General features: G+C 43.4%; 1 protein-coding gene across 1 annotated transcript in view; it reads left to right on the top strand.

Moving 5' to 3' along the window:
- Pcsk2 (proprotein convertase subtilisin/kexin type 2) overlaps window positions 1-12,684 on the top strand; it is a 264,406-nt gene that overhangs the window by 202,914 nt on the left and 48,808 nt on the right. The window contains exon 6 of the mRNA XM_021636816.2: window positions 5,208-5,284. Coding sequence (XP_021492491.2) covers window positions 5,208-5,284 — 77 coding nt within the window. The remainder of the gene's footprint in view (window positions 1-5,207; window positions 5,285-12,684) is intronic.

Genomic DNA, 12,684 nt, shown 5'->3' with positions numbered 1-12,684 from the left:
TCTGGCAGTAATAACAGTAATGGGAGAAGAAGGTTCGGTTTTCCTCACAAAGCAGGTGGAAGCACACTGACCAGAACCAAGCCTCGGAAGTGCATGAGTCCAGACATCAAGAAGATAAAGTTTTAAGTAATTAAGAAGATGGAGCCCAAACAAATGGTCATCGCCTTTTCAAATAAATGTGTAAAAACTATTTGTTACACTGTCCAAAATTTTTTCATACTAAACAAGTAACAAATTCCATTCTTCTGTAGGGTGAAAGGAGGCAGCAAGGGGTTAGAGAACCAGCTGCAATTTATCTGTCCTCCTGGGCCAACCCCAGTCTACATCCAAAACCAAGTCTCTCTGACTTTGACCCTTCTCCCTTCCCCATCAGGCTGCTGTCTAAAGACTGAAGAGTCTTGTGCAGCCTAACCAAAAGCTCCCGCTCCAGGCCCTGAGGCATTTAAGTCTAGCTTTGACGGTGGGATGGCAATGTCAGATCCACCTTCTACACTAAGGGCTTTGGAAACCTCACTTCCAGAACATGAAAGCCATGGCCATGGTTATCTCTGAGCTCAAGAGCCTCCCATCTTCTTCCCAGGCTTCACAGTGACAGTGGCCACATCACCTGAAGTGTGCCTTTGGTCAGCCTGCACCACACACACACAGCCTCCAGGGGTGAGGAATGAAGGAGGCTGTGGAAGCCAGTCCCTCCCTTGTCCTTTCGTAGTCCAGTGCACATAGCCACCCTCTGTGGGATGAGTGTGTGGAGGTAAACACTGGCTAGAATATTTGAACTCTATAGCTCAGAGCAAAGGAAGTCTCACTTCCTATATATTCGAATATTCCGAAATCCGGTCTTTGGTTATTGGGTTACTGGAAACAGCAAAGGTGTTTGTCTTCCACTCCTTGCAATGAACTTTAAGAAGAAGAGAGAGAGCTGTGCCCAAAACAACTTCTAGGGAAGCCCTGAGGTCACCCTGGATTCAGCCCAATCTTTTCCTGCCTGCATTATGGCACAAGGATAATTCAAAACCTTAGTGGTGGCTGAATCACCACGATCCTGAATCATGGAAGATTAAGTTATATTTTCCAAACAGCTCATATTTTCTAAGGCAAGAAAATATAACAATGTGTTTCATAAAGAAGTCACAAAAAAATCTAAGCAAGTATCTACCTAGACCTAAAATAACCAGAGCATTCGATCGACTACAATTGTCAGATCCTCTCAAATGTTTTCTGTGGCTGCCACTGAAAAATTCAATATAATGCAAGGCCAGTTTAACTTCTTGTACACAGATAATTTCATAGCAGACAAATTGTCATTCAAGTCGATCAATGATTCAGTTTGCCTATAACAGTATAAACAGAACCTTTGAAAGTATTGCTTTTTTTTTTTCCTTTCTTGCTATAAACCATCAGATTTCAGGCCAGAAAATATATACTCCAAGCAGAACAATGATTTGCCTTCAGTTCAGTGAAGTCTCTTCCTCAATGAACCAAGAATTAGGCACTGAATTCATTATAAAAAGTACATTTCTGGTTTGCTGAGCCACTATCTGTTTTAACGTTGGAAGGCGAATCCGACCCCCGATTATGCAGGTCTTTCTTCTTTTTATAGAAGTGGCCACAATGTTCAAGGCTTTTGAGTTCCAAGTTTTTCAGCAGGCCTTCCTTCTAATCCATACTTTTTTTTAAGGACAGCATCTTTTCCAGCATCAGGAATGTGAGCCAAGAGACTGCAACCCCAAGCCTAACTGGAACGTATGTGCCAGGAAGCAAGGTAGAAAGTTTCCAAAGTCAGTCCTTTAGGTAGCAAGCCCAGAAGGCTGGAGAGCTGGCTCCGTGGGCAGCAGCCATTACTGCTCTTGCAGAAAATGGGGCTTGGTTCCCAGCACCCACATCAGGTTCACAACTGCCTATAACCCCAGGTCCAGGAGAAAGGATGCTCTAGGGCCTCAGTAGTGTGCATCCATGCTGTGCACACCAGCTCACGCAGGCAGACTCATACAAGTAAAAGAGAATGCTTTTTAAAGTGAGGAGAACCTGTTTCCCTCTGATTGAACTTAAATTCTGGTCTTGGTCAACTCAGGCCATGCCCCAATCTTCAGACTCTGGCTTCAGATACTAGCACAGGGTTAAGGGGGGAGAAGGGAGGAATCCTGGTCCTCGCTCTCCACCATCATTCCCACAGTATTCTTCAGCCTTGTCTTTCCTGTGGACCCCACTTGTCAGTTCCTGAAGCTCCTGCTAAAACCCTGGGTCCTTGTCCTGACCAACAGAACCTTTAAACTAGCTGGTCCTCATAAATCTCAGCTGCCCACAGAATATTCTGTTATTTCTTTCTCTGAGATGCGGGGATCAATGAGGTACAGGCAGGATTACCACAGATGAGATGAGATGTTTCACTGAACCTTTTCGACCCTCTGATAAAATGAGCCAAGACCTGGGTCAGTTGCCTTCCCAGCCTGTACCCATCCCTCAAGCTCAGGAGACAGAGGCAGCACTTGGGGCTCCTTCCAAGGGCCTCACAAGTATGCTCATGATGGATGAAATTGCCAGCTCATTCTAGCCCAGAGAAGTTGATCCTTTCTATGGAGAAACCAACCAGACTCGGCAAATATGTTTCAAGATCTATTGCTTAAGTTTCAATCTCAACTCTGAAACCCAAAAGAAAAGAATATATATATATATAATTTTTATATTTTATATCTTTATAAATATAGAATCATAAATTTTATAATTATTACTTAATTTTATATATTAAATACATAAATAACTATGCATATTATATATACTTATGTTTCTCCCAGTATTCCTGCCCTACCCTACTTAGTCCACCTAAGAATGCTTAATTTCTAAAAACTTCAGAGAAGGTTGAGTAACAACTTCAGAAAGACAAATAAGTTCTTTCAAAATAATTGTCTTAAAAAGAACTGAAATGCAAATATCTCAAAAAAAACTCAAGAGTGGGGAAGGTCAATTCTGAAAACGCAGGTTGTCCCAGAGACAAAGACTGTAAGTCAGATACAGACTTTGCAAGTGAATGAGGTTCCTAGGGATCTAGGCCTGTATTTGGCTGTGAGTGTAAGATCCCGGGGACTTACCCATCACTGTGGCCAGGGCAGACAAGACATCTCCCTCTGAAGACCTGGAGCTGGATGAGATGTTAGTTACTTCTCTCATGACTGAGACAGAAGCAGCTTAAGGGTTGTTTGGGTTCGCTCTGCAGAAACAGTCACGGTGGAGAAGGTCTGCTGGCACTGGGGTTCACTGTGACACTGGGGTTCAGAGGCGTCTGACCATGCTGTAGCCATAGTCAGGGAGCAGAGGGAGATGTTGACCAGTTTACTTTCTTCTTTCTTCTTTTTGATCCAGTCCAGACCCCTTACCATAATGTAGGTAGAGCACCTATTCGCAGCTACATTTCTCTGGAAATGCCCTAATAAAGATACCTACATGTGTGTCCCTCAGACAATTCTAAATCCATTCAAGTTATCACTGAAGATTAAACACCACAAATAAAAACCTAAATTCTGGAAAAAGGGGATTGATGCTTAAATGGCCCAAGTTTGAGGATACTCTAATATTTATTTAAATAAAATACAAGTTGAGTATCATTAACTGAAATGCATGGGACCACAAGTATTTGAGATTGAGGTTTTTTTTAAGACTATTTACATACACATGAGATATTTGGTGGACGGGACCCAGGTCTATACATGAAAGTCACTTATGTTTTACATATACTTAAGAACCTATTGTAACATAGTATGATAAAATATTCTTAGCACATCTACATTTTAACCATGACAGTGAGGTCAGATGTAGGACTTACTTCTATTTCGACATTTCACCAGCTCTCAAACCGTTTCCCATGTTGGAATTACATGTTTCACAGTTGGAGATTCTGGATGCTCAGCCTGTACTACAGTTCTGATCACTGCAACCAGTGATGGCCAGCAGCTCTTTGTCACCCAACCAGGCTAAGAAAATCATAACTGGAACTAGTCAATATTTTGCCCAGAACACAACAACACTGATACATTTGCTTTTCAAAGCAGAGTGTGTCACATCACAAAGTAATTTTACCACATAAAGGAACACGTAAAATTTCTTAAAATGTCTCAGGACCAGGAAATCAAGGAACACCAAAAAGGGAATGAAAATATCTTTCCTAAGCCAATGTGAATCAAGAAGCCACCTGGAGTCTTCCTTACAAAACCCAAAAGGGAAGAAACAATGGAGAAAAGAATTTCCTCAAAGCAGCCTTCCTAGGAAGGCTGAGACGGCAATGGAGGGATGGATTGTTCACTCAGTAAGGGTAGGCATATCACCACACAGGCAAAAAACAAAGACAAACCAAACAGAAACCTAAGAACATGCTTAAAACATTTAAAGAGGACTAAATAGAGCACACAATTGATTTATGTAGCAAAAGTCTCACAACAGAAAAAGGAAGTTGTAGGATGACAGAGTTTCATTCTCCTAACTATTGTAGGGTATAAAAGTACATGATTATGAAAATTTACATTACATGTTTATTTGTTCAATCATGTGACTGATGTTAGTTCCTCCAACCAGGCCCTAAGATGCGTAAGAGTAAGGATGCTAGCTCTGTGCTGTCATCCTTAATAAGTCTCCGACATACATTGAACTCTTTGTGGTATTTATAAAGACAATACGTGAGATTAGCTGTGCACAGTATGCCGGGAGGAGGGGCAGGGGGGAAAGTTAACCCACTGAGAGGAAAGGAGACCAGCCTTAAGTACGCCAGTCTGAAGTAGCCTCATGGAAGTGAGCCTTGAGCATAAAGGCTGTCTCACTCGTGACACAAGAACTAGAGCATTCTGGCCACCAGTGAACAAAACACCAAAGCAGTTTAGCACAGTCCCCGGACTCCAGGTGGAGTCTGCTAGCAACAAGAGTTACCCCAACTTAAAAAGAAGCCAGACCTGCAGCACACAGGGCTCGCATCTGCCAAGTCTTCATAGGCTTGAGAAAGGGGGACGCAAGCTCTGTCATAGTGGTGCAAGGGCTGGTCCTTGCGAAATGCAATGCATGCAAATACATAATAGTATGTATATTATAAATAAAAATACTGCAAAATGGAATGATAAGAAGCATTAGCACAACCCTCCAGGGAGGAGCTATAGACATAAGATGGTGTGTTTAGAGTCAGCCCACATTGGCCGCCTTCCTGACCTGAGATACCTTGTGTTTTTCAGAACTCGGATGCAAGTTATGACTTCAGCAGCAATGACCCCTACCCGTACCCTCGATACACAGATGACTGGTTCAACAGGTAAACTGATCCTTGAGAACCTTTGCTGGTAACCTTTGGAGCTCATTTTACTCTGTTTAGGGATCGAGTGTCACCAGCAAAATCAGACCAACATTTACAGTGGCTGCATTTCTAAATCTTTGACTTTTTAGTATTGCAATGCCCCTCAAGAATTATCTTTTGATTGTCTTCTTCTGTTGAACTAGAAATTGTTTTCCAATCTAACCTATTACAAATAAGGAAAAAAAAAACAGAAACAAGGAAACTTTTCTCAACTTCCTCTACAGTGATTTAAAAGAGTGCACTTGTTCTATGAAAGCTATTCTAGAGAAACTTGTTTTAAGACAGGGTCTCACTATGTAGCTTTGGATAGTCTGGAACTCACTAGAGTAGGCCAGGCTGGCCTCGTACCCGCGGAGAGCTGCCTGTCTCTGCCTTCAAGGCGCTGTGATTGAAGGCATGCACCACCAGATTCAGCCCTATTCTAGGAATTACCAGTGGCTCAGTGTTGGCATATTTTTAAAATATTTCTGCTATAACATCTTAACAGTCTCATGTTCCTTTCCACAGATGTGTAATTGACAGAGGTTCTCGATTCAGAGTGATAGGGTTCACCTGAGGGTACCATTTTTCTCCATCCTATTTTGTGCTAACCACCAAAACGTGGCTTCTTTTTTTTCCTTCGGGTAAATATCTTGTGTACATGGTCAACTGCATATGAGTAATACTCAGAAATTTAGGTGTTTGACTTACTCCAAGGAAAAAATGCTCTAAGTTTCAAAGCTGGTGCATAGGGAGTGGTTGCTCAGTGGGAACTGAACCACAGTTAGAGACGAGCAAGGGTTCTGGTGTGTGACTGCAAAGTAGGGTGACTACAGATGACAGTGGTGTCTGTCCAGAAAGCTAGCAAACACAACTTAAAGTATTCTCATCAAAATGAAATGGTTAAATGTTTGAGAAGACAGACGTGTTAAGCCCAATCTAAATGTGATGTATTGAGATGTCCCAAGGTAATATTTAATATGTACATTTTATGTGTCAGTTAAAAATAAACTAATTTAAATTTTAAAGTAAATTAAATCATAAATAAAACTGCTGATTCCATATTACTCCTGCCCTTGGGTGAAGATCATAAAAGCGTCTGAATTTCAGCTCACAGTGTGAGAGCAGCTGTGCACAGGCAGCTTTCTCCCTTGTTCCTGCCTCTTGCGGCAACCTCACCTACTGACGACACAGAGGTTATCTCCTTTGGTTTAGTGACAAGGAAAAGGCGGAGGAAGACTGAATGGCTTCCCTCATCAAACAGTCTGGGTTCAGTCAAAGCCAATAATAGGCCATGCTTTACGGTGTTTAAAAATACAAATTCTTGGATTTTTATTTCTTGTCTGTTGCTTTTGCTTTTGGTTTGAAGTAGCACCATAGTCTGTAAGCCAGGTTGACCTCAAACTTACTATGTAGCCTAGGCTGGCCTTGAACTTTCAACACTCCTCTTGCTTCTGTCTCCGAAGTGCTGGGATTTCAGGTGTGCACCACGACACCCAGCTGAAATGTGTACCACTTTTACAAGTATTATTTTATTCAAGAAGTGTGATATCCAGAAGTGATCAGGGCAGAATCCAAAGGAAGCAGGTGGCTTGGGCTAGCTTCCTACCAAGCCGGGGAATGTAGGTGTGGAGGCTCAACACTTTTAGGAAATGCAGAAAGAGTGAAGAAGAGAGTTAAATTCAAACATGTAGTCATTATAAAGGACAGTTACTCATGTGCAGCAGCATAATTTCTTTTCTACCAAGCTCTTATAGCCAGAATACAACCATGCAGTACTTGAAGGGTGTCTTTGCAGGGTGAGAGCATAGCTAATAAGATCTGAGAACTCTGGCCATGAAATCTCTTATTCTCATGGCTCAGAACCCGCATCCTAGCATCTTACCAGATCAATCATTTTACTTTTTATTTTTTAATTTTTACAATTTATTCATTTTATAGCCCTATTATAGCCCCCTCCCTCATCTCCTCCCAGCCCCACCCTGCCTCCCTCTTCGCCCCATCCCCTACCCCTAATCCACTGAAAGGAGGAGGTCCTCCTCCCCTGCCATCTGACCCTAGCTTACCAAGTCTCACCAGGACTGCCTGGATCCTCTTCCTCTGTGGCCTGGCAAGGCTGAATCACCAGGGGAAAGAGAAGATCCAATCATTTTCAGGCACAAGGAAATGAAGTTACCAAACAAATGTCCCTAAGTAAAATTTTGGAAATAACTAACAGAGACTCTGGATAGTTGTAAAGAGTCAGATCTGGCCTCAGCATTGACTGCTTGGCTGATTGCTGAGCCATAGCATCACATGCACCCAACCCCATGCTCTCTCTGTAGCCAACACGCCTTAAGTGTAGGGAAACTGGCACAAGTAGATGGGGGAGATTTTCCCGAATATAAACAGACTCCTCCAGTCTAAACCTTGTTTGTTTTTTTCCTTTTTTATTATCCCGACTACACTTTCCCCCATCCCCCCCACCCAGTGTTCCATGATACCACCCCTTTCCCCAGAACCCACCACCCCTCAGACAAGAGCAGGCCTGCCAGGGACATCAACCAAATACCGCATAGCAAGCTACAGTAGGATCAGGCCCTTATTCTCACATCAAGGCTGGATGGAGCAATCCAGTAGGAAGAAAAGGATCCCAAAGGCAGGCAAAAGAGTCAGAGACAGCCCCTGCTCCCACTGTTAGGAATCCCACAGGAGCACCAAGCTACACAGCCATAACATTTACACAGAGGACCTCGCTCAGGCCCTGTCAGTTGATTCTGTGGGCCATGTTCTTGTGGTGTCCTTGACCCCTCTGGCTCCTTCAATCCTTCCTACCCCTCCTCCACCAGACTCCCCAAGCTCCACCCAATATCTGACTGTGGGACTCTGCATCTGCCCTCATCAGTTTCCTGCAGAATGAAAGTACATTGGTGCCTGGTGTTGTCTTCAGAACGATGTGCTATAACCTGAGGCAGGAGGAAGAGAATAGATTGGGGCCTTGAGGAAGCAGAACTGCTCTCTCTGAGGATGACTATGCTGGGTTCCAGTCCCAACACATCCTATAGGCGTGACAAAGGGCAGGTCAGAGGTTTTGTGGCTGTGTTGGTGTCTCAGAACCTCTCCTTGAGGCCTTGCCTGGTTACAGAGGATGTTCAGGCTCTGTGACCCTAGGAGTTTTCACTACTGTCACCCTCATAGATGCCATGGAGTTTCCCTTGCACTAGGTTTCTACATTGACCCCAAAATCCTTCCCCCAATTCTAGGCATCTCTTAGAGTATTCTCTCTATCCATTCCCCAGCCTACTCCCTCCTGTCCCAATCTCCACCCACCCCCAGTCCACACAGGAAATACATTTTCCTTTCCCAGAGAGAGCCTTGCATTCCTCCACTAAGCCCTTCTTGCTACTTAGCCTCTCTGGGTCTGTGGATTACAGGATGTTTATCCTTTGCTTTACAAGCTAAATCTTCTTCTGTGATACATGTAGAATATTCCTTCAAAATAAAAATCTAAGAAAGTGCTTTATCTCTTAAATATTTTCATTTGCAAGCTTGTTCTTGAAAGTTCCATTTTAAACAGGCTAACAGCCTCTAATTAGATCCAATTAGTGTTTAGTGTGATAAAAATCCATCACTGTCAGCAGGAAGACTTCCCAAGTGACAAGTTTACAGAGATGCACTCCTAGGGAGTCAGGCAAGTATTCCACTTGTATCCTAGGAAACCAATGACTCAAGACCGAGTGTCTGTCCACTCTGGCCAATAAATAACTTTCCCCCAATTATCAAGTTGTTCTCAACACTTTCATCCATGACAGCTTATATTGCAAAGATCCAGTGACACCAAGTTAAACCCATGGCTTCACAAACATAACAGCAATTGTCTACCACATTGAGAGAACTTAGCCCAGAAAGTTGGCACCTGCTTGGCATGAAGAGAATTTAAATAAGGTGTCTTTCTTCCAAGGATATATCACTAAAAGTTTCCTGCAGAATGAAAGGACATTGTACCTGGTATTGTCTTCAGTACTACTTACTATAATTCAAGGCAGGAGGCGGAGAACTGATTGGGGTGTTAAGGAAATGAAACTGGTCATCGGCTGTTGTCAAAGCTGAAAGCTAGAAGCATGAAAGTTTGCTCTGTTTTTATACAGACTATCATGATAACGGGAATACAGCTGAGCAAAAACAGCTCACCTTATGGCTGACAGGAAGCAGATAGACAGAAAGAGGCCCAGGGCCAATCTAACCCCTAAGTGCAAGTCCTACCTCCTTCAGCTAGGCCCCACCTCATAGATTCCTTCACCTCCCAAAACAATGACTCCAACTGACAACCAAGCCTTCAACACACAAGCCTGTTTAGGACATTTTCTGTCCCAACCATAACATTAAGATGAGCGATAAACTTGAAATGAAGGAGGCATAGACGGAGGCAATGAAAAGGTGTGGGGTTGAGTTCCGTCCTCATGAAAGCACTACTTTTGCTGTGCAAGCTTCTGAGGAGGAAGCACAAGCCTGAATCACCACAACACTGGCTGATCCAAAGCTGATATCACACAACAAGCTAACATACTTTGAGCTAACCTTACATCTCTAAGCACAGCTGTAATGCTTTGAATGTGTTGTTTAATTACCACAACTCTCTGAGTTACCAGAATGATTCCTGAGCTCATAGCATATGCCATTTGTACAAGGTCCCACTATTAATAATTGGTAGGGGCCAATATTGATGTCAGAGAGGGGCTCATTGGCCCAAGACCTTAATGAAGATCATAAGTGAAGTTGAAAATGAGAGGAAAGAAGGAAGGTACAGAATGCACTGGGAAGTGCCCCGGACATCCAGTTCAGAAGCTGGAGATAGTGTGGGAGCAGCAATGTAAGCAGGGTTATGGAGGAGGAGAGAGAGGCTGCTAAGAGAAGGCAGAGGACAGACATTGTGTCTGGGTGAGGAAACTGAGCCAGGGTCACAGATGAGGGCCCCAATCCCACTGCACTCAAAGACTGTTGTCACCCCGAGAAGCAGGAGCCTTGAGCTCAGCACCTGCCCTCGACCAGCACAAGACCTGCTGTTGGTCCACCAGAGCCTCCTGCCAGCTGCACCACCGCAGGGGCATGCCACTGCCTCTTCCAGTGTCTTTTTCTGGACATGGGTGTCAAACCTGGTGCCTCTCCTCCATTCAGGTTTTATGGTCTCTTAAGCAATGCTCATGCCAGCATGCACTAAGTCTCCAATAAAGCTGCCTGCTGCTGTCCCAGAAGGAGCATGCTGTTACTGATTCCAGCCATGCTGCCTGCCACAGAGGCTGGTTAGAGCCCAGGAGTGATTGCTGCACAGGAATCAGCAGCGGCATCTATCCCAGGATCCCATTACTAGGGAAAGAAGAAAGTACAACAAAGCACCCTCAAGCAAGCAACAGAAACGTATTCCTTGGATGAGAAACCAATAAGCAGCATGTTCTCCCTAGATTTTCCCAAACATTTTAAAGCATCCTATCACAGCCTCTGCTCTTACTAATTAATCTGCTTTTCTTCAAGTATGCATTTCTGATAGGATATATCTAAATCTCCAAGCTTCGTGCATCTGCAGCAATATTCAAGAATGCCCTGCCCTATGCTTGACTGCATATTGTAGTATATCCACCCCACTGTGGGCCATTCAATAACTATATGCAGTAATTAGAGCTCCAGAGGTGTTTCTAAAACACAGTTGAAATTTTGGCAAAGCATAATTTTCTCCTAGCTTGCAACCAGAGAATGACATTTGGAACAACAAAACAATAACCCAAATTACAGAAAAGGTAGAAAATATCACACGTTTAATGGTCATCAGGGATGTGCAGAATACGTAGAATTGATTTGCTGGTAGGCCTCGGGCTCTAAGAGCCGTGCTTTCCCTGGCTGGCATTCAGGCAACACTGTTAGCTGATGGACTGGTAGCCTACCTTTTTAGGCACACTGCTCAGTGGCCTTGACACCTGCCTGTCTTTAGAGCTGCCTGCTACTCACAGGGTTTGCAGCAGATATTTGGTCAGTACCCTTGCGCCTCGCTCAGCTTTAAGAGACTGTGGTGTCGCACCGTGGGTCTGTGTTCCGTTACTGCGCTGTTGTCCATAAATACCCCTCTTGCATAGCTAGTCTTTGACAGGCACTTACCATGGAAATGTCATCCCTGCCACTGGTGATATTTATGGGGCAGAGGGGATGCTGTGTATTCTGTCTATTAAGCCCTAAAGAGGAGGAGCTTTTGGACTAGACACAATTCCCTGTCATAAAAAGTTTACTATAAATTCAGGACGTGATAAGGTATGTATTCCTCAAACAGCCAGAACTGCCGGAGAGGGAAGACAGATGCAGGCTGCGAACCACTCATATGTATGGGAGCTAATTTGATTGATATAGTATAGTTAGCTTCAAATGTGAAATATTTTCAGTGGAGTGTGGGTTTTTTTTTTCCTTATTAAGTGACATATTTCATTTTAAAGAACCCTGTGCAACAAGTCATGGAAGAACAAGGGAGGGAATTGTCCCTCTCTGGCTTGCTCCTGCCACACTGATGTAAACTTCTTTACTCCGATGATGCTTAAGTGGCCTAGGAAGAGATAAACATCTCTCTCCTGTGTCTTTTTGAACTCAGCTCCTGGATGATAGCATTCAAAGCATTTTCAAAGATGTAATCAAATTCCTGTGTCCGTGTGAGCATTGAGATAGCCACCTTGGTGGATATTAGCTTAGAGTTTGTTCTATATCCAAGCCAGAGCTTAGTAACGCAAGAGTATCATGTCCTTAATCATTTGTAGTCCTTGGCCTCATGTCAGTCTAGTCCTCTACTCAGACTTCAGAAACGTCTATCACTTATGCTGCCCCTTCAGCTAAGGAAATAGACATAAGACAAATGTAAGTTTTAGGGAGAAGATTATAAAGATTGCAAAATACCCATACATTGGCATAATCCCCTCTGCTTTGAAAGCTAATTTTGTCCATGCTCACACAGGTATTTTATGACAATAATCGTTTTCTCAAGAGAGAAGAAATGTACAACAGTGACAGATAAATATAATATTCTGCAAAATGTTTGGTGTGGGATTGGTGATGATACTAGTTTCTTTGATACAGAATAAATTAACACTCTTGCCTTGAAGGTTTGCTTGGGCAATGTCGACATGAAACAGAGCTGTAGGCATGCCCTTGGTGAAGGCACATGTCATTGTGAATTTCAGTAAAGGGATTTCTACAGATGTGAAGGTAAAGATCCCTCCACCCTCCACCGGGTCTAAAGTAGGAGAATGCCTGACAAATCAGCAAATGAATGGCGCTGCTACTCATTTACCCAAACACCTCCTCTCTCACTTGAATTTCTATGGATAAAAAGGAGATCACACAACACAAGCTCAAACTTTCCATGTTTC

This window comes from Meriones unguiculatus, chromosome 4, assembly GCF_030254825.1.
Source record: "Meriones unguiculatus strain TT.TT164.6M chromosome 4, Bangor_MerUng_6.1, whole genome shotgun sequence".
Taxonomy (NCBI): domain Eukaryota; kingdom Metazoa; phylum Chordata; class Mammalia; order Rodentia; family Muridae; genus Meriones; species Meriones unguiculatus.
Note: the sequence above shows the minus strand (reverse complement) of the source record. Positions and strands in the feature narration are given on the sequence as shown.